Source organism: Phoca vitulina, unplaced genomic scaffold (genome assembly GCF_004348235.1).
Source record: "Phoca vitulina isolate PV1807 unplaced genomic scaffold, GSC_HSeal_1.0 scaffold72, whole genome shotgun sequence".
NCBI classification, from domain to species: Eukaryota; Metazoa; Chordata; class Mammalia; order Carnivora; family Phocidae; genus Phoca; species Phoca vitulina.
In genome coordinates, this window is record NW_022589775.1 from 2190815 (window position 1) to 2217383 (window position 26569).

Here is a 26569-nt window from a genome sequence, read left to right on the forward strand (position 1 = left end):
CCTTCCTTCCTTCCTTCCTTCCTTCCTTCCTTCCTTCCTTCCTTCCTCCCTTCCTCCTTTCTTTTTCTCCTTCTCCTTCTTCAATATTTTTTCTTTCTGTTGTTCAGATTGAATAATCTCTATTCCTCTGTTCCCACGTTCACTCATTCTTTATCTCTATTCTGCTATTGAGCCCATCCAGTGAATTTTTTAAACCTTAGCTACTGTATTTCTTATTCTGAAATTTCCATTTAGTTCTTCATATTTTCTGTTTTGGTCTTTTCACTAATTTCAAGTAATGTCTGCCCTTACTTTTGGGGTCATTTTTCATAACAGCTGCTTTAGAAGCTCTGTCAGATAATTCCAACATCTCTGTTGCTTGATGATTATGTTTGCCTTTTGAGTTGAGATTCCTTGTTTTTTTTTTTTTTTTTTTTTTTTTTTTGTTGGGATTTTTTTTTTTTTTTTTTTTTTTTTTTTTTGTATGCTGGGTGATTTTGAATTGTAACCTGGGCTTTGAGTATTATGTTATGAGGTTTTTGGGTTTTGTTTAAGTGGATGGGGAATTTTGAGATTTTTATTTTAGCAGGCAATCAACCAGGTTCAATTTAGACCACAAGTTCCAGGCAGACCGGTGGTTGTGGTTTTAATGTCAGTTCCATTTTCAGAGCCTTTGCAGTCAGGTTTGGATCTGAGCTGTGTGTACACCACCCAACTGCCAATCTGTGAACTGGATATCCTGTATTCAGTTCTAAAGTTCTATGTATACTTTTTAGGGTTTGATCCACACATGTGCAACTTGAGATGAGCCCAGGAATTCACAAGGAACCCTAGGGTCACTTTCTTGAGGTCTTCTATCTTGAAGATCTCACTAGTTCATCCCCGTCCCCCCTTTCTTTCTATGGAATGTTTCACAAATTTGCATGTCATCCTTGTGCAGGGGCCATGCTAATCTTCTCTGCATCATTCCAGTTTTAGCATATGTGCTGCCAAAGTGAGTACAAAGATCTCATTAGTACTTTCTGGTTCCCTTGGGGCAACTTTTGGTTCTCTGGTCAGAAAAATGGGCTTTATTTACTTTGCTCTTTGCATATTCAAAAATGGGCTCATATCGAGGGTTGAACACTAGGAAGACAAAGACAGACAAAAACGCAGTGGGGATTCACTCCATCCTCCTGACATACATCATTCTGATCAGAAAGGAAGATTCCCCAGTCGCAGGACTTTAGGCTTCTGTCATTGTCACTGCCACTCCTGCAGCAACCAAAACATCACTTGGGGATACACAAGAGAACAGAGAAGAGAAAAAAATATCGGGGTATTTTCCCCGCTGTCTTTCAGCATGAAGAGACCTTGCTTATTTAGCTCGAGCTAGAGGGATTCCCCTGTATCTGTCTGTGTCCATATCCTGAAGCCTACTTATGTGTTTTGGGCTACGTTTAGTGCAGAATGGAGTAAAGAGAGGGAAAAAACACTGGTAAACTCTTGGCTAGTTAGGCAGTACTTTGAATTTTGGTCTTGTTCCCCAATCTGCTTGCTACTCTTTACCTTCCGTGTATCTGAAATAGCTGTCTCGTGCCTTCCACCCAAATTCTATAGCTGCATTCAGTGGGAGGCAGTGAGTGGAGCATACTTTGTCTTCCCCAGAACTGGAGCCAATCCTCGCAATGAAAGGTAATGAGACAAAAACTATTTTACCACCAACACTAAAAAATATATATAGCACATACCATAAGCCGGCTGTTTAAGGCCAACAAACTGAGTGTAAAGAAATTCATTTTAGAATTGATAGACCTCAGTGGATCCTTGTTATGATCAATGACTTTTTATTCAGCATGCCATCTGGCATTTTATTCACTACCACTGAAAATATTTTCAATCTGGCGATTGTTGCAAAATGTAGGTTATGTATAATATCATCAGAGGCAAGTCATTGCCTTTTTTATTCTTGTCTTATAAGCACTGACTTACATTGAGAGAACTGCTGATTAAGACATTTTTTAAAAAGCCTAATCAGGGCATTTCTAAACTTTTACATGCAAAGGCACACTCAAATCTATAGAGTACTGTGATCACTCTGTTGAAATGGCCAGCAGTTAGAACGCTGTTTTGTGCCTTAATTACTGACATATCATCAATGGAGATGCACCAGCCTTAGGTACAATATATATTTCCACAAAGTTGTGAATAAAATAAATTTTGAAAGGCGAATTAATTGGAGCTCCATAATGAATCGTTTAGTAAAGCAAATCATTGCCCCCCTGATATTTGCTATTACATGTGTGATTTTTTTTTTAATAAATCAGGTTTATATATTTTTATTTAGACTTGTTTACCCCATTTTTGAGTTGGCTTCTCTAATTCATAGGTCAGCCTAGGGCAACGTGGCAGATTTGTCTATTTAATGCACATGACTTACTGGGCTGTATTATGCTTTTAGCAATTGCTGGGCAGCAGAAGAGAACTTAATTAGCTGCTTTTGCAGTTTTTAGACTGCAATCACATTTGATTAAAAAGGTCGTTTATTTCATTGAAGGCTGAGGGTGCTCTCCTGAGGACAGAAGCCCATGTTTTGGTCCAGAGGACCAGGGAAGGCCCTGCACCCAAAGTGGCATTTGCTCTTCAGGTCTGTCATGGATTTCTGAATGACCATGGAGAAGGCACTTTGCTCCCCCGACCTGTTTCCTCTTTTCCAAAGCTCCAGACATTTTCAAAGCCCAGCATTTTCATTAATGACAGGGAAAATGTGCAGAGCTCTTCTAAATGCTTTTATGAACAAATATATTCTTTAGCCAAATTCTGAGAGGTAGGCAAGTGCTTACTGCCATTCCCTTTTTACAAATTAATAAACTGGGGCTCAGTGATATTAGCAGAACAGAGTTTACGGAGCAAAGAAGAAAAACTCAAACGCATTTTTTTGTGAATCCAAACATTCTTGGTTTTTCTTCGATGACTTCCTATCACTAAGACTACTATTAATTAATAATAGAATCACAAAGAATTGTTTTTTGTTTAATTCCACCTGACAAAGGGCAAAGAGGTCTATTTACTTAATGTAAGGATGGGTATTGCTTGAGACTGCAATCGCCGTTTACTTGATAAATTTAAATTCAAGTATTTCTCTATGTGTACCACTCTGGAGGTTGATCTTCTATTATTCCCGGTGTCTGAGGGGAAAAATGTTGTATCAACGCTGTGCAGGTGGTCATTTGCAACCACAGGGAGCACTTAGTTCTGGCAAAATGCAGCATAGAAAGAGTTCTGCTCACCTTTTTGACAGCATGAATTCATACTGAGTATGTTTGAGGTAATTTGTCATGTTTTTCTCTATTTGGGGCAGATTTGTGCAGAGGCATAAACAAAGCATTCTTCCTGTTACCTGTAAGATCGATCTTCTTCCTCTTTCCTTAAAAATGAATATCGAAACTTGAAATTCCATTGGTCTCTGAGTTACTATGGGTTAAATAGCCAAGGCTTTCACCCGTGGCACTTTCAGATGGAATCCTATTACACTTTATGAGGTTATTATTGCCCTCTGAAATTTTCATTAGTTATGGGTGTATTCATCCTAACATTTCGTAGTCGGGAGACAGCTTAAAGACATTGTGTTCTGGCCAATAGCTGCCGCCCAGGATTCTCCCAATAGAACGCAATAAAAATCACTGTGTGTGCATATGTCCACCCTCCTCAGTTTGATCAACAAAACATTTTATCTCCAAAAATTATGCAAGTGAAGAGAGCTGCACCGGAGGCCGTTCCCTGAATAATTACAGGCTGGCAGATGACACGGCATCACTCAAGGATCACGGTCACGCCAGAAATGTGACAAGAGGTTAAATCGTTATAATCAAGTCGGTCTTTGAAGTCTTATCCCTCTCATCTGATTATAATTTATCCTAAATGGTGTGACTGGAAAGTGATGACTGGCTACATAGAAACCATGACATGAATGATCCCTGATTTATACTCCATGAAAAGAGATTCTCTGACATCAACAACATTTTCCAATTATGATTTATTTAAAGCAAATATTTATACAGGTGATATGTATTTAGGTAGAACCCACAAAACCTCAGGTTTTTCATGAGTAATTGGAGGACTGACCTGCATTTGGAACAGTCTGTTCTGGATCATATAGTTAGCTCCACCCTGTGCCTTCAATGCTAAATCGTCACACTGGCTTCCTGTCCCCTCAGGGTCTAGAGTCCGGAAGGGCGGACAAATAATTGAGGAACTGGAATAAAGTGATAAATAATAACAGAGTAGAGAAAGGATCATGTTATGGCAGCATAAGGGAGGGAATTTAATCCAGATATTAAGAGTAAAAAAGGGCTTCCCCCAAAACATGGGGTTTAGGCCTTTACAGGTCTTACAGAAATGAATAGTTTCTATTCATCCCTTTTGAAATCTTCAGATCTTCAGGAGCCAGTGGGGAGTGGCAGAAAGAGGTCAAGCACCAGCTCGTTGCATGGTAGCTGCTTAAAATTAGACAAATTACTTAGCTCTGAGCCTTAACTTCCTCATCTATACATTCAAGAATAATAATACCTTGGTCATGAGGGCTTTTCTGGAGATTCATAAACTAATATATTCTTAAGCATGTGGAACAAAGAACACATTAAATAAAGGGTAATTCCTTTCATTCTGATAATACTTGCCACCACCAAGCACAGTCTCTCTTACAATACCAAACTCGGGTTTCTACCTAAATAAGGTAGCCCCTAAAACCTGGGATATATGACCAGACTGAGTCAATTCTGTTTGGGCACCATCCGAGTAAATAAAGATGGACCAGCACATAAATTGCTTTGTTATGACAACACATTCCATTCAGAATGAACTGAAATGCCATGAATCCTATCTTTCAGATGATATAAAACACAAAAAGCACATAGAAGAAAATAAAGGCATTATACAGAAGGTATATTCAGGCTGATTAGTGAAGAACCGATGAATTTTCACAGAGGTGCAGGAAATCTGAAGGGATAGAAAATACTTTAAGGGAGGCTGAAATAGTTGTAGAACACTTTTCAAAAGGCTGATTAAATATAGAAAGGGAAGAAATCACAGTGTGTTTCCGAATTTCCCTGGGGCTCTGCGGTTGGCTTGCTGTTCTCTTTCATACACCTCTCTTCTACACCTTTTTCAAAGGGCACCTCTAGGCTTTGTACTCTCAAATCTGTCTGTGAGTGCTCCCGGCTTCCCACTGAGTTCAGATTAGTACATTTCACCAGTTGAAGGCCCACTGAACGTAGCCTATAGGCTATCAAGCCTATTACCACTCCTCCCCTGCTTCTCCGCCACTCGACGTAATTAAAAACGGAATTAATTCCCCTTTCTGAACCTTCTTGAACATTTCCTATTAGTTCCCAGCACACCATCCACCCAATCATCCAAAGTGGAAGCTCCAGAATTAAATTTGGGCTTGTTCCTTTCTTTTAGCCCCAATCACTAGCCCCACATTCCATCAGTCTGCAAATCCTAATCTCTCCTACCATTCATCCCATAGGACAGGGCACTGTCACACAGCACCAGCCTTGCCCACCCAAGTGTGCAGAGGAAGGGCCACATCGGCATCCTCTGGGAATTTGTTCAAATTGCAGATTTTCAGGTCCCACCCCATACCTACCAAACTAGAAGGTGCATATTAACAAGATGCTGCGATACTTACAAGAAGAAATACACATATGGTCTTCATTCTATTTCTGGCACAGAGTTCCTAAAATCCTTGAAATTTCCTAAAGGTGTCTTTTGTTAGGTTAATGAGGTGACTTTCAGAAAGCACCTGAGGCTGGGGGCGGTTGCCAGGGGAACCAACCCTGTGATTAGAGGTTTAGAACTTTCAGTCCCACCCACCAACCTCTGGGGAGGGGAGTGAGGCTGGAGATTGAGTTCAATCATGCCTATGTCATGAAGCTTCCACAAAACCCCAAAAGGACAGAGTTTGGAGAGCTTCTGGGTTTGGTGGACACACAGAGATTTGGGGAGAGTGGAGTGCTAGGGGGACATGGAAGCTCTGAGCCCTTTCCCCCTGGCTTGCCCTGGGCATCTCTCCCATCTGGCTGTGGCTGAGTTATATCTTTTTATAATAAAGTAAGTAAAATGGGTCTCTGGGTTCTGTGAGCCACTGCAGCAAATTAATCAAACCCAAGGAGGGGGTCGTTGGAACTTCCAATCTATACCTGGTCAGTCAGAAGCATAGGGGACAACCTGGACTTGCCTTTGATGGCTGAAGTGGAAGGGGGTTTTGGAGGACTGAGGCCTTCACCTGTGGGATCTGATGCTGTCTCCACATAGAGTCAGAATTGAGTTAATCGCTTGGTGGCGTTGGAAAACCCACACAACAGAACTGGTCTCAGAATCACAGGTGTCCAGGTGATTCCATTCCAGCGATCATCAGGCTTAATTACTTCCTGCTCTTTATTGAAAGATTTTCAAATATGTAAGAATTATGGATAATAATATAAAACACCCACATACTCCCCACCCAAACTCATTCCATGTTCATAATGTATATTTGCTTCAGTTGTTTAATTTTTTCGGTAATAAAATACCAGAATTGAAGGCCTCCTCCCTGTTCTTCTCCCTAGGTGACCAACTTGTCCCAGTTTGCCAAGGACTGTCCCCATTGCAGTAGTGAAAATTCTGCATTCTAGGAAACCTCTCAGTCTTGGGAAATCCTAAAATTCACGTATATCCTTCTCTCCCTCAGATAATTACACATTTACCACATGCCCATGTTTCCAGTAACACACAGAATTATTTTATGTGTTCAACTTTACACAAATAGTACCATGTTTTGCACATTGTTTCTGTTAGCTCTTTTTCACACAACATTACCAGTTTTGAGACTTACTATAATGATACATTATCATGCACAGAATAATTGTAATTGCTGTATCCCGTTCCGTTGTATGAACACACCCCATTTATCCATTTTATTCTGATGGAAATTTAGGTTGCTTCCAATGTTTTCTAGTTTAACATGTCCACCAATATGACAAAAATCACCTTTTGCAGATCTGGAAAATTTGTAGGGAATATATGTGGAAGAAGAATTGCTAAACCCCAAAGTATGCCCATCTTCCTCTTGACGGCGCTTGCTCCCCATGTGTTGATAACAGTTTCTGTTCTTCCACCGGGAGTGTGAGTCCCCTTCACCTTGGCTCACATGGCTCAGCACGGTCTGACTTAAGAGCACTGATAGTCTGACAGGTGCGAGATGGTATTTCAGGTCCCTGCTTAACTAGCAAGGTGGGGCATCTTCCATATGTTTATTGCCTTCCACTTTTCTGCTGTTACTTTTTTTGTGTACACACATTGCCCATTTTCCTATCTGGCGTTCTGGATCTTAATCTTTTGTGAGTCATATGAATTGCAAATATCTTCTCCAAGTGGGGGATTTGCCTTATGCTTTGTCTCTGGAATTCTGTTGCCTTACATAGTAAAAATTTTTTCAATGGAGATATATAATTCATATACCATAAAACTCACCATTTAAAAGTATATAGTTCTCAGGGGTGGAGATGGATGGAATAGATAAAGGGGGATTAAGAGATACAAACTTCCACTTACAAAATAAATAAGTCATGGAGATAAAAATCTAAAGTATACAGTATTTTGGTTTTTCGTTTTAGTAGTTTTATTTGTGCTTTTCTCTTTTATTTTAGAAATCTTTCCTATCCTGATACCATAATGTCATTCTTCTTTTTTAAAAAGCTGTAAACGTTTGCTTCTTGCATGTATGTAATTAATCCAATAAGAATAGGCTTTTGGGTGGGGTGTGATGGAGTGATCTAGTTTAATGTTAACCCATATGGATAGCTAATGGACCATTTATTAAATAATCTATCCACCTCCACTGGTTTGTAATGCCATCTGTTATCTATCAAATTCCCATATATACATGAGTCAGTCTCTAAGTTCTATATTCTATTGGTTTATCTGTGAACCAATATCACACCATTTATTTTCTATAACTTTATAATAAATCTTGATGTCTCCAAGGCATGTCTCCTCACTTTGTTCTTTCTCATATCTGTCTTTTATTTTCCTACTGTCCCACATAAACATGAGGCTCAGTCTGTCAAAGTCAACAAAAAAAGGTCCAAAAAATGGGTTTTGATTAGAATTCTACCGAATTTACATGGAGTTCAGGAAGAACTGACATATCCCAGTATTGGCATCCTTACTGTATTCCCATCTACAATTTGATAAATCTCTTAATTTCTTCAGGCGTCTTTTTCATCCCTTGAAATTTTTATATATTTATATTACTCCATAAATGCCATACATGTATTACTGTTGGATTTCTGACCAGGTATCCTATAGTTTTTGATGTTGTAAGTGAGATTTGTGTGCTACATAAGTATTACATTGTCTGAACGTTGCTGATATATAGGAATGCACTAATTTTTGTACACTGAGCTTGTATGATGCAATCTTGGTGAGTTCTCATTCATTTTTATAGTCTGAGGAGTATAGGCAATCATATCATTTAAAAATAATAACAATTTAGCTCCTTCATTTCCAATTCTTATCCCTCTTTTTAACTTACCTTGTTGGTTACACTGACCAGAGCAGTAGGATGCTGGATAGAAGGTGCTAGCTTGCCTTACAGTTTCCTTTAAGGAGAAAGGTTGTAATATTGTACCACTAAATTTTTGGTATTTTTGGTAGGGGTGGTCTTTGTTTTGAGATATTTATAAGGTGAAGACATTTTCCTCTATATTCTTAGTTTGCTAGTTTTTTTTAACTCTAAGTAAGCAATGAATTTTATTAATTGCTTTTCAAGGTTAATCTTAGAATTATTCTCTTTCAAGAAGCCTTCCTAGGACCCTAAACTTGGACCTAATTCCACTGCATTTTGTGCTTTTCCTAGTAGATTAAACTATCTCTTATAGGTCTCTGCTCCCCAGTAGCTTATAAACAATTCAAGGGCAAGAGCCATGTTTGATTCAAGGCTATATCCCCCAGAACCTGGTGCAGAACATAGAATATCTCTATACATATTTATAATTTCCTGAGAACATGTTCTAGAAACTTAATTTCTTCCTAAAAACAAATTATGTTTCTGACATTTAAGCTTCATTTACAAAGGCAATTATGATGAAATAGAATATAAATTTGACTGAGAAGAGTTTTAGATTTCTAGATGTTTATACTTGCTCTTAATAAAATAACCCATAAAATATAAATGGCTTCTGAGAAACACTGACTTAATTCTTGTATTAAACATAATTTGTTACTACATTTGAAATCAAATTCATATTTGTTTTAACATTATATTAATTATTTATCTTTGTGTCATGATTAAAAATAAGACCCCCCACAAATTTCTATTTGCTCAGTAAGCACCTTTCAGAGTTGTTTTTTTAATATCTAAGTACTAAGAATATTTTAAGTTAATTAATTTAAATGATGTTTTTACCAATACCAAAAGCCTGTCAAAATGCATTATGTTCCAGTCAGTATTTGAAGAGCCTCACGTGTTTTATTCAGAATGCTGAGCTACTTAATGAGCAAAGGACTTCAAATGCCATTTGAAAATATGAAACCTTTATCTTTTAACTTGGTTTTGCTTCCATGCATAATATGGCTCTAAAATCACAGTGGTGATATTTATTAGCTGTCCTTGCAAAACTGTGCGCAATACATCTTTCACGTTTCATTGAGAAGAAAAGAAACTTAATCCCACCAGGATCTCCATTATTAGTTCTTCCTCTTGATTTTTTTTTCCCCATGGGGATTTTGTGTTGGCCGGATGGTGTTCTGAAATCCCTAGACAGAGCTGCATTTTACAGAGGCAAACTGGAAGAGCAAAAATCTGTTTTTGAGTAAAAGGATTAAATCTTATATCTTGTTATCTGGCTCACTAAGTCCAACCTAGGCATTATTGGGTTCATATTCAATATTGGGCAATTCTTTTTTTCCTCACCTAGCAGTTTCCCTTCATTTCCAATAAAGTCCTGTTTTTACTTTGTTCCATTGCTAACAGTAATTAGCCACTCAATGACCCCCTCTCTCCCTTTGAATTCTTCCAATTCTAAAGAGTACTCTACAACCACATCTTCATGCTGGATCGTCTCTCTTGAAAATGTCAATTAATCAGCTCAAAAATTGAAATATCCCTTTCCATATTGATCACAGATGTTTATTTTTCATGGGCAAGAGTGGCTGAATGAAATATTTGAGAATCAACTTGAAGAGAAATTGTTTACTTCTTGAATTGGCCCAATCCTCACTTTGAAACATAGTGAGGCTTTTAATCTTCAGGTAGTTACCCCTGTGAGGAAATGGAGAAATAATTCCAAGGTCACATAAGCTGTCATGTTGTTCTAAATAGTGCAACATTACAAAGTGTTTATTCCAAGTCCTTTCTCTATGGCATAAAGAAAATAATGTCCATTTGGCCTTTCTCACCTGTGTCCCTTGTTATAGTGATGTCTAAGAATGTGTCATTTCTATATAAAACCAGCTATCTTATTTCCAGAAAAATAATGGAGTATTTTGTTTCAGTTTTGTTAGGTATGGTCAATAAAAGTATGTAATCTACCAATAAAAGTATGTGAAAGTCAGGACCTATCTTTTTCTTCCCTACGTACTCATTTGCCGTATTCAAAGTTTAACCTTCACTCTCTAGCGACATTGAATGACACGGGTTTTCCCAAACTGATCATTTTCCTTTCTTATATCTTTGCCTTTGCAACTGAGAGTCTCTCTCTCTGGAATGTACCTCCCTTTCTTGACTGTCCATTTATGTAAATATCTACTCTTCCTTCAATACTCTGATCCAATGTCATGTTTATGAGACTTTCTCTAAACAGTTCTTTCTTTTTTTTTTTTTTAAAGATTTTATTTATTTATGTATTAGAGAGCGAGAGAGAGGAAACAGCATGAGAGGGGAGAAGGTCAGAGGGAGAAGCAGGCTCGCCGCTGAGCTGGGAGCCCGATGTGGGACTCGATCCCAGGACTCCAGGATCATGACCTGAGCCGAAGGCAGTCGCTTAACCAACTGAGCCACCCAGGCGCCCCTCTAAACATTTCTTTCTAAACACACACACACACACACACACACACACACACACACAGACATAGCTGTTTTCTCTTTTCCTGGCCCTCCAATGGCACTTTATAGATTAATTCATTGAATTAGAATTATTGGTTTACATTTTCTTCTCTTATTAGATTGTGAAATCCTAGAAGTCAAGTTAAATCATTTATTCATTTTTGGATCCCAGAATCCATACTGCCATGGTAATTAATGGGCACTCCATATGTATTTGTAAATAACTGATTGGATAGTATATGTTGACTTCTGTAAAAGCATTCTTAAATTCTGGAAAATGGTACTATTTTTCTATATTGAGCTTATTATCTATAACCATAATGACCAAAAGTAAATATGCTATTTTAAATCAACTTATGTTAAATAGGCTTATTGCGGTGATCATTTTGCAATATATACAAATACTGAATCATTATGTGGTACACCTGAAACTAATATAATGTTATATGCCAGTTATATTTCAGTTAAAAAGTAGATACGTTATTAAAAGTTGAATTTTTAAAGTTTTTCATGAGACATAAGTAAAATTAAGAATTTTTAACTGAAAAAAAAATGTGGTGATGTATAATCTGAATTTATTTGTCAAAATTAACTCATATTTAGAATATAAAGTGTCTACAAAGGAGGGACCTGAGTAAAATAAGACTTCTCAACTAAAAGGTAAGTTGAAAGTTAGCTCTTGTGATCTCTTTATAAAATGAGCCTTCGTGGTTAATTTGCAAAACAGAAAGGAGAGTTGAAGTAAACAGAGTTAAGGGCTAAACATCTCTATTCTGATTATTTTAGAGGGGCCTCGGCAATGAGGATTGAGTGTACCTTCCCATACCAACTTGTGAACAGTCTAGAATGACCCAAATTGTATTTTGCACTCTTTTTACTTCATTTTAAACAGAGCCAAGATATCTTCTATTTTGAAAACAAACAAAAATAGAAACCAAATTATAACCAATTTATAAAATTAGTCATTTAGGATACATAACATTCCATTATGTTTATTGCTTTCTTCCTTATTACTTTTCTAATAACTACAAAGATCTAATTTTCTGTTAAGATGATTAAAATGATTTTAGTAAGAATGTGCCTGGATACTTGGAAGAGAGGAAGTGTAGTTTATGAGTTCCAAAATAGCAATATTTGAAAACATGTGCATGAAAGAACTTTTGTAAGCATTCTTGGAATGACTTTTCTCCCTATCTACTCGCCACCCCCCACCCCAACTTAAAAAAAAAAAAAACCTTGGGTGGAGTTAAGAACTCTTTTCAAATCTTAAACAATAAGTGGAAATCCTGAAAATGTATTCTCCTTTATTCAGTGAGGGAAAACACTTTAAAGCTTCTCTCTCTCTTTTTTTTTTTCTCCTAAGAATTGTTTAGCAAAGGATTTATTTGGCTTCTATTTTGAACAGAAAATTCAGTTTTAACAACCTGAAATATAATGCCATCTGTTTTTCTTCCTCTCCCCCCACTCAAAACACAATTCCTTTTTTCAAACATAACAAGTACATGGCCCAAAGAACCCAGATAAATGTATCAGTTCAACTAATTCTTTACTTTAACCAAGGGTAAAATTAAAATGTGCCATAAAAATGTAAATGTGAATGCGAATATAAAACATACAAAGCACATCTATACATTTAAATTTCTTAAGTTCTAATTAAGTCATTTTGTCTTCTCTATATATTTACCAGGGTAGAGGTAGCTATGAGGTGAGAAATGAGGGCACAATACAAACCATGATGGACATTAGCAGGTGGGACCAGGAGTCAGGGGACCAAAGAATCACAGAATCCCTCTGAAGCCAGTTTCCTCAAATCTATACCACCTGCTGGGCCCACTTATACATCTCCCCAAAGCAGCAAATAGCTCCCATGTGGAATCCACTCGAAAATAGAAATGGAATTCAGTAATAATGTATTTTAAATTACTTTAAAAGTGAGAAATGATATACAAATGTGAAATATCATTATATATTTATATTCAGGGTGTTCTGAACTGATTAGTTCTTGTAAATATCATTCCGACTGATCTCTAATGTAAGAAGGGGACTTAATCCCATTTTCAACAAGATTCCCATGAGAAAAAATTCATTTTATTTAGGGCTTATTTTGCATTTCAAAGAATGCTTAAAATTCCACTCATCAATCTTTATTACAGCCTACCATTTCTTATATAGCCATGATAGACTTCAAGAGTATCCTGAAATATGATTCTTTTTGGCCTTATTCAGAGAGACTTGATCTCTAATAACAGCCCCAACTTTGATTCTAGGAAGGTTATGTGGTACCAGCTTTTCTAGCCTCAGAATGGAGGATGAGTTATAAGCCATATGAGTGGACACAGCCCTAAAATAGCCAGGCACATTTCCCTTCATGCCCAGTCTTTCCTGTTTCTACTAAAGCCTTCACAGGCCAGGAGTTAAGCCACCACAGAACAGCTCCCAAATCATCTTGATATTCACTTGAAAAGTAAAAACTAAGGAGCTAGTCTGAGAGGCTAGACTCTTACTGTTATCGGAAAGCCATGGGTGATTTTTGACTCCGAAAATTCTTAACATTCCTAATTTTCTGATTTCTCCACTTCAAGATGTGTGTAGAAGGACTGAGATTTGTACACCTTTCAGACATACAACCCTGAATTCTTTCAAGAACTCAACCCTGAGTTCTTGCTTCTCCATTTCCCTTTGCCCAGAAGCAACTCCAAAACAAATTCTTTTTTTTTTTTTTTTGCGTAGGCTCCACACCCAGTGTGAAGCCCAACATGGGGCTTGAACTCGTGACCCAAGATCAAGACCTGAGCTGAGATCAAGAGTCAGACATTTAACCAACTGAGCCACCCAGGCGCTCCTCCAAAATACATTCTTAATTTGTTATGGGGAAATGCTCAACACATCCTATGTGTGTATGTTTCATTGACGTTTGTAGTTGGTTACCCCTTTACACTCTTGATGGCCTTTCTTGGGCTCTAAACTTATTTCTTAAAGTTATTTACTATGCATTATGTAGAAAATTGACATTTCGTATCTCAACTGCTTTTTATTCATAATGTCTCCTTTCCCTGATATCTACTGAATGGGTTAGACAAATACATGGCAAAATAAACTAGCCATAATTAAATGACAAATTCTAGCTTACAAATCCTTCAACAAAGCAGACAAAAGCATATAATTTACAATGTTAAAAAATGATCAATAATATGAATGCAGTTGACTAAAACCATTATTATTCTGGAACACAAATTAAGCAGTAAGAAGATACTTTTTAATTCCCTTCTAATAAAAGCAGCTTATTTTGCGTATCAATTGGCACATTTTGTCAAATAATATAACACACTAGATAGTGATGAGTGTTTAGTATCTCCGTGAACATTTTATGTCAATAACGACTCTCAAAATTTCTGTCCCTAACTATAATGGAGTACTTTGTGAGAACATAACTGAGCAATGGGAAGAGCATCAATAGCGCCAAAGTACTCACGAGAGGATATTCCCAATATAAGCGTAGTAGGAGCAACAGTAGGGTGTGGTTCCATCACAGCAGTAAGATCTGCAGTCTTTCCCACACTGAGCAAGGCAATCCTCTGCAACATAAACACCACATATGTCCTTTACAGTTCTGAAATCACAGCTGCATGAAAAAGTCTTCTATTTCACATCTCACCCTCAAAGACCACTCTTCAGCGCATTTAGATATTCACTGTACGTACTCAGAATTCCAAGACATGTGTAAGCATCTAAACGAGTCTTCCTTCCCTCCTGGACATAAATCTAGAAGAGGCAAAGATCATTCTTTTTTGAATTTCCTGATCAAGTACCATAATTGGTAGTTAGAATTGTTGAATGAGACAATGAAAGGAGAAATGAATGATCCAACGAATCAGTCATTCAATTTTTCAATAGAAATCTTTTTTTTAATAGAGTTCTTAATAATAATCTCGAAATGATAAAGTCTTGACTTGAGGGTAGTACTCCCAATTAACTTCATTTTATGGAAAGTGTGATTGACATGTATAAAGTCAACTGGAGATAATTTTAAAATAATGTATATTTTCATGACAGTGTATTATATGTTATCCTTTCTCTACACTTTTTTATCTTAATAATTACACTTTGCACACATATGGTTACACAAATTAGTCTGCATATATATCTTGTCAAACCATCTGGATTGGAAGATCATCAGTTAGTTGTAGGAAGAGGTGCCTGTAGATAACTAACTTGTAAATAATTAAGAATTTATTTAATGCCAGATTTAAGAATCAATAAGTTATGAAACAGCACTGTGGGAAGAGGAAAAGGTATTTTCTGAGTAAAAGGAACTTGGAGCTGATAAAGCCAAATTACTGTCTTTTTTTCCCTATGTTTTGGGTAATGAAAATTAAACCCAAAATGCTGAATAAAAGTTACCCTGGCTTTTAAAATTCTTTGTGCTACCTCAATGATTTATGTTAAGATTATCAGTTATACTCAGTGATATAAATTATAATGGATATGTGAGTTTCAGGTACATGACTAGGAAAACATTAAGTTATAGGCTGGTAATTTAAGTTATGTGTTTAAGAATCACAAAATAAGTCCTTTCCAGCTCATTCTCTAAAGGTAACATCAACTATGAACTAAATTATGGAACACTTTTGCTTGCCTGTCAAATCATAACTGAAAAGTGAACTATGTTACACTCTGTCTGTATGTCCATGTGATTGATTTATCTAGAAAGGAAAATTCAGATTTTGTTTTTAAATCACCTCCCTGGCAGGATGATTTTTGACAAAGGGATGTGATCAAAAGTTCATTCACCTTTGTCAATACTGCATGGCCTTTGTAGAGCAAGTGGAAACATTCGTATTTTTCCCCTTGACTTTATTTCTACCTTAATGTTTTCTTCTGAGATGTCGTAAGAAGAAATGAGAGGAAAAAATAATTACCCTTGTAAGATTCAGTAACTCTACTTAAAACCACTGTTAAATTTTGAAGACAGAAACACAATATAATGATTTTTTGATAGTGTATGCTTTTTGCAGAGTACATCACACTTTTTAAGACTATTTATTTTATCATTTTCTCAGTGAATTTCTATAGCTCTCATTTTTAGTGCTGTTTAGTGAATTCAAATATTTAGACTAGTTAGTTGTCTCAAGAGGCTTTATGTTCTTTAAAGTCATTTAGATAGTGGGAGAGCTGAGATCCCCACTTCTGTCTGAGCAAGACAACCCCTATGTAAGTAGCTTCATGGGGTGTCTTGTGAATGATGCCCATGCTAGTGACATCTTATTCAGCTCTCCATGAATATCAAAGATCCAATTACTATTATTGTATTCCAATTACTACTGTTATAAGGACATGGTGTTATCAAAATATTTTGAACCAATGTTACAGGAAACCAAGCCCATTATCTTGTAGCCAAGAAGCTGGATTATACCTGCAGCAAACATCAAGATCATGTCACACATTGTTCATTATTTTTTATGGCATTTTCCAGCACTCCTGTCAACTTCCCAGAATTAAACAACTGAAAAGGGCAGATTTAATAGTACGGCAAATACATTCACAATCACATTTCCAAACTCAGGTTTTGACCACACCTCAAATCTTAGTTTAATGTTAGTTGCTTTCTCCAGTTTATTTCAGAATAATTCTATGAAGATCAGATTTGGAAGATACCAGAGCATTTTCTCATTTGTAAAGAATGGAACATTCCAATTGTTTCAGAAGATAAACAACATTACTTCTAATATTCAAGTTAATATCCCTGACAAATAGCCAGTGGAAACTTTCTTCAGTGACTTTAATTAAAAGCATGATCTGGAAGAAGGTTCTCCAACCCTCACCCCGCCTTAAGGAATGTGAAGCACAGGAAAAGCAACATCTGGCCGCAAGCACTTGCTCAGAAATGGTTCTTGTAAGCTACAGCTGAGGATAAGAGAGGAAGGAAAGGGAGGGGACAGAAGTCACTGGCTGAGGCCCGGGGAAGGTAAAACCTTGGCCAAATCCTGTCTTTGTCGCCTGCATTGGGAGTTGGATGATAATATAAACTTCACTGGGTCTCTTTCCAAAGGTGGTTCCACAGCAAAACATGATGCTTTAGGTAAAGAAACTTTGCTCTTACCTCCTTAATGAATGCAACATGAATTTAATGCGTTTGCTTTGGGGGAAAATAATTCAGGCTATGAGCAATGCATCTACTTAGGTTTTTGTCCCATTAAAGCTGGCAATTCATTTAACAGGGTGTCTCAACTAGTATAGCTGCATTGTCTCCCCGCTTAACTCCAGTCCTCACTTCCAGCCACATCTCTTAGTTCCAACCAAAATGAATTATGTATTTTTGCAAATAGGTATCTCATGATTTTTGCCTTTGTTCACATTATATCCTACTCCATTCCCTTATGTCCAAGGCTTCCCTATCAAAGGTCTAGTTCCTAAAATCCATCCTTAATTCAATTTCTCTGAGCAAATATTTATTGAGCTCTTCTTGTGGGTCAGGTATTTTGCTAGTCTCTGGATATTACGCTGAACAAAACAGACAGACATCATCTTCATAGAGTTTACACTCTTAAGCCAGCGACGGGGTCCCCTCCTGTGAACACCTATAGCCCACAGCTGTACTTCTATGGCACAGCCTTTTATACATTAAAGTAGGCACGCCTTGTCTCCCAGACAAGACTCAGAGCATGGCTTCTGTCCTATACATCACGCAAAATACCTCACTCAACAAATATTGCGTAAATAAATATAGCAAGCATAAAAGGGCTTCTGAAGCAAAGAGTTCAGGAATTAACACGAAAGAACGCATTAGCTAAACATTTCTTATCAAAGACAGTATGTCAATTCAGTATTACTGGCTTGTGATTACTTTGTAGCTTCCTAGGGAGGGATGGGGGAGGAGAGAAGAAATGAATGGAGGAAAGCTTTCTAAAACTAACCAAACTTGTTGCCAGCCAGCTCTGCAGATTTCCTGAACCCCGGGGATTGTGCATCTAGCACTGGGGGCACAGGAGGAAAGGAAGGAAAAGTGTGCACGTTAGAAGCTTTCGGTTTACCACAGGGAACAAAATAGACAAAAGAATAAGTTGTTGTTCAAGGGTGCGACTGACTAAAGATGAGTGAGGTCGTGTTCTATTTTCTTATTTTTTTTTTTTTCTTTTGGATAAACAGAGGAGGTAGAAAGAATCATAGCTTCAAGGGAACTAATAAGATTTTAATATAAAACTAGTATTAATGCAATTGTTTCAGTCTCTCAAATTCTGAAAACCTCACACACTGTAAGTAAAAGAAATAAGCATTGTAAACAGGTTAGAATGTGGTTTCTCCTCATTAAATAGGAAGTACTTTTCCTACTTTTATAAGTTTTTGTATTTGAAAGTCAGCATTTTCCTTGCAATAAAATATCTTTTAAATAACTTATAGACAGCTACTAATTTACATTTTAGTGTACAAATTGAAAATTTCTATAGACGTTTGGGGAGTCATTTCTGGCAAGGTTGAATGAGTTCGATTCTCTTGATGTTCAGTAACAATGTTGAAGAACATCTTCATTTCAGTTGCAATATCTTTGTAAGTATCAAAAGCTAAATCAGTGCTACATAAATTTACTACTGTCTCTGATTTTTGTCCTTGGAAGTGAGAGACATAAAAACACTTTACAAACAACTTTGCTTTTAGCTTGTTTTATGAATACAAAGCAGATGCAAAACCACATGTGTAATTAACCTTATATATGAATAACCAGTGAAGGGTCATTTTGAGCTCCATCTCAGTACAAAACGAGAAAAGCGCTTTGCTCCATCAATTATTAGCAATGCTCAGGAAGAATAATTAGAAGGAGGGAAATGAAATCCCTTTCACCTATAAACAGTGCTTAACGAAATCAATGAAAACAGATTAGTCTCTGGTTGAATTTACGCCCCTCAAAAACTTTATATTTGAACTCAAAGCATCCAATTACCCAGACTACTACCCTTGAGAATGATCTAAAGAAGAAACCCAAAGGTCTAAAGCTTTTTATTTAGAAATATTCAGAATGTGGGTGTAGCAGGGGCAGGGGGTAGCCTACTCTGAAATGGAAAAGTCACCACATTAGTTTATTTTAAAACTTCAGCAAATACCTCTAATCTCAGGTGCTTTTTAGAGATGCTTTTCTCCCACCCTCAGTCTCTGCCCTCAACCCTCAGATTCCCGAGCCGTGAATAGGATTGGATAACTTTTATGCTATCCAGAGAGTAAAATTCCCTAACTGTGGGACTGGGGTTTTTAAGTTGCTTGCGGAAAGAGAAAGGAAGAGAAAAGGAAAAAAGGGGAAAGTTAAAGAAAAGGAACAAAACAAAACAAAAACGCGTGGAGGTCGAGCCGAGGGTCCCGGCGCACCTTTTCTGTGGCTACCCGGCGGGGACCACACAGTGCTGGCCCTCCCACAAAGGTCCCCGTGCGTCCCGCCCTACCCGCGTTGCCCCGAGGGCGACCCAGGCTCAGTCCCAAGTCCCCTTCCCCTCTCTCGCCTCCCCAAGCCACTGACCTGCGTAGACAAAGAGCAGGACCAACTTCGGAAGCAAGATCCCTGGACACCCGGGCAGCCTCCGCGCGTCCATCCAAGCCGGTGGCCGGAGGTTGCGCGCCAGGACCGACGGACAGACAGACTGGAAAGGGGGCTGGGAACGAAAGGAGAGCCCCAGACGCGGAGGGGCTGGAGGGCGGTCAGAGGGAGAGGTCAGCACTCCCGAGACGGGGACCGCGGGGGGGCCATTGCCCTGGGAGCCTTCGAGGGGAGCCCGGGCCGGCCCGCGCGAGGTTGCGCTGGGACCGAGGTCTCTTTGTCTCTGACCGCGGCGTTCAGGCGGAAGACGAAGCAGCCCGCTCCTGAGTCCTGGGCCACCCGGGCTCACATTTCATCTCCGCGGGTGGCACCGACGTGGGGTTGGGGGCGGGGGTGGCCCCGACTCCTCCCCACCCTCCGGTTCTTCCTTCTGTAGAGAGGGACTCCCTCAGCTAGATGGAACTTTCTCTAACCCTATGTTTTGGCCATTGTTGTGCAGTTTAGCAAGCTCCTCTTTCTTCCTGCCCTCTACTCCAGTTTTTCCTTTGGAAACAGTAGGTGAAGAAGAATTTAGTTTTTTTTATCTTTAAACAAATGTAGGGATTTTCAGGGTTGAAGGTACTGGACAAAGAGTGCCAATAAAGAAAGCCCAGGAGAATTGGAAAGTACAGAAACGGTGTAAGGTATCTCTGCTGAAAGCTGATAAAATGTTTATTTGTTAAACATCTAAGGCCTTGCCAGTAAAGTCATGGAAAACAAAAAAAGAACATACATGGCCATCACTATTATTTGACACTGTTCTGGAGTTACTGGCCTATGCAATTAGACAAGAGAAAGAAAAAAAGAGTTATAGAAACTGGAAGCAAAATTATCATTTGCAAATGATATGCTTGTATATGTGGAAAATCAAAGAGAATCAACTCTACAGCTCTGAACTAGAGTTAAGTGACTAAAGAATCAATCATTTTCTTTCCTGCAAAAAAATCAGAAAGTTCTCAGTTTTATGTATGAAAGAAAAAAAAGAAATGAATAAGTGAATAAAGACAATTATCTTTACTTATTAAAGAAGACCCAACATCATAAAGATAAGAGATTTCTCAAAATTAATATAAAAATCTGGGAATTAAACTGAATTTAATAGAAATACCAACATGAACTTCTTTCAAACCAATCTGATTCTAAAGTTTATGTAGGAAATAAACCTGTAAGAATATCTATTAAAAAATGAGAGTGATGAATGGGATAAGCATCAATAGAAAATAAATATATTATAACTTCACAATAATTGAAACAGTTTTGATTAACACAAGAATAGATGGGCTCAATGGAACAGAATGGAGAATATAAAAATAGAGATACATATGTATAGAAATTTACTTTATAGTTTTAAAAAAAGACAGTTTTAAAGCAGAAGAGGAAATGATGGGTTATCCAGTGAATTGTGCTGGGGCCTTAAGTAGGCATCTGTGGATTCTTATCTTCTTTCATCAATATCAATTTCATATGAATTAAATATTTAAGCTTGAAGATGCAATTATAAAAATATTAGATAAAAAACGGGAGGATGACATGTAAATAATTATGAAATAATTATGGAAGTCTTTTCTAAGCATTATAAAAAACTCGGAAGTCATAAAAGAAACAAATTGACCAATCTGACTCCATTAGAATTAAAACTTTCTATATATGATAAGCCACACATTTAACTGGTAAAAATATTTACAATGCATAGGACAGACAAAGTCCTGATCTCCTAATTTGTAAAGAACTTTAAGAATCAATAAGGAAAAGAAAGCCAATAGAAAACTGAACAGGGATATTAATAGAAATATCTATCTATCTATCTACCTATCTACTTACCTACCTATCTTTAGTCTTCTAAACATCCTAACTCCCCAAAAAGAAAAAAAAGTAAAAATCAAACTGACAGCGAGACATCATTTTTCATATATCAGATCAACCAAAAACAAAACAAAACAAAACAAAACCCAGCTTTTAAGGGAGCAATGTGGTAATATGTATCAAGATTCAAATGCACATGCAATGTAATGTAATCAGTCCTCCTCTAGGAATTTAGGCCTATAAATATGTTGCTGCATGGGTGTAAGAGGATAGGAGGAAAAATCACTTTCAAATAAATATAACCTGAGATCCCTAGTGTGTTCTATGCCTCAGTGAAGTCTTAGCCATTCACCAGTCCAATAAGAAGTCTGATCAGGTCCTTCTCTCTCTCAGTCCCAACAGCTGATCTAGCACCAAGTTTTACTGATTGTGCACCTGAACAACACTCAAATATATTTGCATTTTGCTTCTATCTCTGCTCTAATCTAGGCCTTTGGAGTCTCCATTACAACCAGTCTCCCTGCCTCCAAGGATATTCTCCAGACTGAAGCTGGAATATTTCTTCTTAAACTATGGATTTTATCACATTCACTCACCTGTTTAAAACCCAGTGCATTCCTCTTGCTCTTGGATTAAAATCCAGTCATTTAATCCGTGGTTTTCAGAAACTTTATCACTAGGTCCTGTTGCTCTTAACCCGATCTCAACATTCTGCTGAGGAGTACAATTTCAAAATAACTGTGAGAATTTCTAAATAGCTGGGAGAATAACAGGAGGAAGTCTCAGATATACAGGATTTTGAGTTCTAAAAGAAGATATAGGTGTAAGTCAGTGTTTGTGAAGCTAGGGAATGATACTGAAGGTTTTTGGAATGGAAAGATGCTTGCGTCTGCAGATGAAACTGGCTGTAGGACCCTAGGTCCGGGATGGAGAAGCAGGCATCTAGTGAAGGACAGGACTACACCTGCCCAATTGTTGCACGCAGCTCTGGGAGAGGCTGCCTGTTGCCACTGATGCCAGTAGAAAGTTGAAGTGTTGATCAGAGTAGCCCCTTCCAGCTTACTTTTGAGAACAGAGAGCCTTCTCCTCATACACTTCAATGATATGACCAAGTAAGCTTACCTGCTGGTTCAACATTGCACAAGAAATTCCATCTTAAAGTACTCAGGTGATTAGGAGTCCTAATTCAATTGACATCCAAAGACAAAGAAAGATATCAAGCCATTTAAGGAAATGTGACAGCTTAAAAAAAGAATTTGGAAAAAAAAAAAAGAAAGAATATGTATGTATATATGGATGGACATGTATACACAAAAAATGAAATGAAAAACCTTAAAACACAGCAGTAGAGGGCAGAAAAAGAGTTTCTGGAGGTTAAAGTAAAACTTGATTGGAGATTTTAAAAATATCACAGAAAAAGTTATAAAATTGTCACAGATGAAAAAACAACTTAGGCTGTTAGGTCAAATAGAGAGCATATTTCATAAGATAGAAAAATATGCAATGAAATAGATGATGAAGAAATACTAAGGCACATAGAAGAGACCAAATATGGTCTAGATGCAAGCTAGAAACAGTTTTAAAAGAAACAAAAAGTGAAGAAGCAAACATTTAAAAGATTATTTTTTTTAAAATTCCAAGCTATAATAAAATTTGAATTTTCAAATTTAAAATGGTGAGTGAGTTCCAAGAAAACTTTTTAAAAAATTTTTTATTGTTATGTTAATCACCATACATTACATCATTAGTTTTTGATGAACCTTTTTTTTTTTTTTAAAGAGGCACGCGGGGGGATGGGCTAGATGGGGGATGGGTATTAAGGAGGGCACTTGTGATGAGCACTGGGTATTGAATGTAAGTGATGAATCACTGAATTCTACTCCAGAAACCAATATTGCACTATATGTTAACTAAGTAAAATTTTAATGAAAAAATAAATTAAAAAATTTAAAAAGAGACATGCATATATACATATCCTAGAGACCTATTTGAACTAGTATAAATTTAAAATCATATAAATTTTCAATATAGTAAAAAAAGTTTTCTTAGGAAGAGAATTAGACAGATATCAGACTTCTCATTTGCAACCTTAGAATTTAAGAGAGTGAAAATATTTCTATACCTTTGAAAGATAAAGACTACAGCCCAAGAATCCTATTTCCAAATCAGATTCCAATATGTTTATAACATTATTTATTATAATTTTAAAACATGATAAAGAGCTTCCATACCTAGCAGAAGTAGAACAGTTAAGTGAATTAGGATACATGCGTATTATGGATTAATATCCAATACTTCAAAATAATGAGGAAAGTCCTTATGATATACAGTTAGGAGGAAAAATGGAAAATATCCAAGGGAAATAACCCATGCATAAACATATTGTGCTATATATCCATGCAGTGAAACACTACTTGGCAGTAAAAACAAATTTGAAGAACATGCAACAACATGAATGAATCCCTGGAAGAATATGCTGAACAAAGAAGCCAGACACAAACAAATCACTGCATAATATTTTTTACATGAAATTCTAGAAAAGGCAAAATTAATTTATAATGACAGAAAGCAGATTAGTGGTTGCCTGGGAAAGGGGGTAGAAATATAAATTTGATAGCAGAGGGTCATGAGGGAACTTTTGGGGGATGATGGCAATGTTCTATATCTTGGTAATGGTGGCCATCACCCTGATGCATGCATGTGCTGAAGCCATGCATGCGCTTAAGTGTGCACAGTACACTTAAAATATGTGCGTTTCAATGTATGTCAATTATACCTCAAGGAAGTTGAGTTTTTTCTTAAAGATTTATTTTAGAGAGAGAGAGAGCTGGGGGAGGGGCAGAGGGAGAGAGAATCCCAAGCAGACTCCCCGCTGAGCACAGAGCCTTGATCCCAGGACCCTGAGATCATGACCTGAGTCGAAATCAGGAGTCAGCTGCTCAACTGACTAAGCCACCCAGGCACCCCAAGGAAGTTGAATTTTTAAAAGCTATCACTAATACATATATGGGAGATAAGAGTACAGACAAATTTGTAAAAATAGCTATTTTTTTGATTCCTGGAATTCTAATTGTTATTTAATAGTTTCCCCAAATTTACACTATAGCTCTACATAGCTCTTAACATATAATAACTACTAGCTTTAAAAAGATGCATCCATCTTTTGCAATGTGATTTTTGTCATTAAACTCATGTCTGTGGAGAAGATTTAATAATACAGAAAAATCTCATGGTCTCTCTAAGGAAAAAGCAAAACTACATTTCCTTTGAGATCCTAATTTAGTGAAATATAGATATGTACTTCTTTATTCTTGTTTATGTGTTTTGCAAATACTTTATAGTAAACATGTATTCTTTTATAATGAGAACAATGGGTTTTAAACAAAATCGTTTAGTCTGATCATGTCAATTAGAGTGGATATTTCCTAACAATTAATATGAAAGTAAATACTATTGCATTTTGAAAATTGAATGGTTTTATCTCCAAAGATATTTTAATTTCTGCCATAGTCCTGAAACTTTAAGATACATATTCATCAATGAACATATATTAGTATATCATGTGTAATTTGGTGCTGCATTTATATTATAGTTGTGCCTTTGGATTACCTGTAAACCAACATTTTAAATGTTGTAAGATGATTAAAAAGCTATAGGTGATATATGAGAGGTGAGTAATTTTAACCTACAGTATTATTTAGAACCAGAGAGTTAGAACAGAACAGGATTTCACAGATTGTCCAGGTCAATTTCCCTGTTTCATAGATGAGAAAACTAAGGGCAAATTATCAAGTCAGTGAGAGGTTCGACAAGTTCCCATGCGGAGAGATCACATATCAGATTTCGCTATGATAAAATAGAGTATGCCTGAGTATGCCTTGATGATGATTCCTTTTAAGTTCTTCTGACCCACACTTTCTTTCTTCAAATAATTTACTTCACCATGTAGTCTGACTAGCATAACTTCTCGCCATTTGTTACTCATTAATAAATAAAAAAAAAAAACATTCTGTGTACATGAAAGTCTTCTACTTGTGTCTTGTCTTTATCTTCATTAGAAAATATGTGGTTGCCAAGAAAAGTAAGACTCAGACAAAGTCAAAAAATCCAGAAGAATGCAAACAGAACCACCACTCCCACCACCACCACAACAAAACAAAGAAGAAAAAGGGAGATGACATAAAATATGGCATTCATGGCATAGAAAGAATAATTGATTGCTTATTTTGTGCCAGAACCATTTCTAGGTTCTTTAAGATTTTAATTAATACTTTCAACCTCCTAATGAAGTGGATACTATCGTTATCACCCTTGTGGTATGAGCAGAGTCATTGAGACCCAGCATGAATAAGTAACTTGGCCCGAGGTCACACAGTAATGAGTGGTGCCCTGATAATATAATTTCAGAGCAGAGCTTCTACCTTTAACCACAGAGGCTAAGTTCTCTTTCAAAACAAAGAGCTTGTTTGGATTTGGTGAAGTTTAAGATTCCCAATTTCGCCGTATCAGAAACGAGAGGCCAAGTACTTGCAGATGAGCTTTTAGTTTCAGTAAAGCTTCATGAGCATCTCTAGTGTGCAAGACCTAGTACAAGCTGTGAGAAGGCTTAAAGAAAGAGCCCTCTTTCAAGCTTTGTGGAAGAGCAGTTTGATAAAAGCACAAAGTACTATTGGCTGTAGGACTTTTTTTTCTCCCTCAATTCTATGTCACACAATAATAATCCTCATTTTGATGATATGTTCCTTACATTTTAGAAAATCATCCCAATGTGTGTAGCATCTCAGTTAACCAACCTAACAATCCTAAAATGGACTGTGTGACTATTATTATTTTTTTGCTTTGTATTACTATAATTATGTTACAGTTTACAAGTATAGTTGGGAAAGCTTCGTGTGTTACAGAAAGACCTGTAAAGTCTGTTGAAGCACAGATCTCTAGACCTATCCCTGATTCACTAGGTTTAGGCAAATCACCCTTTGAAAGTCCTCATTTGGGGGCTCCTGGGTGGTTCAGTCGGTTAAGCATCTGCCTTCAGGTCATGATCCTGGAGTCCTAGGATCAAGCCCCACATCGGGCTCCCTGCTCAACGGGGAGTCTGCTTCTCCCTCTCCCTCTTCCTGTTCCCCCCCAAATAAACAAACAAATCTTTAAAAAATAGT

General features: G+C 37.1%; 1 protein-coding gene and 1 non-coding gene across 2 annotated transcripts in view; both read right to left on the minus strand.

The window, feature by feature from the left end:
• The window catches only part of CYYR1 (cysteine and tyrosine rich 1), a 101216-nt gene extending 81309 nt beyond the window's left edge, over positions 1–19907 (minus strand). The window contains exons 1-2 of the mRNA XM_032393358.1: positions 19551–19907; positions 14520–14622 (exon numbers count right to left, since the gene is read on the minus strand). Coding sequence (XP_032249249.1) covers positions 14520–14622; positions 19551–19623 — 176 coding nt within the window. The 5' untranslated portion in view covers positions 19624–19907. The remainder of the gene's footprint in view (positions 1–14519; positions 14623–19550) is intronic.
• On the minus strand, positions 875–981 carry LOC116625063. The gene has a single exon (XR_004297992.1). It is a non-coding gene; the product is annotated as a U6 spliceosomal RNA (small nuclear RNA).
• Positions 19908–26569: the final 6662 nt, after the last annotated feature.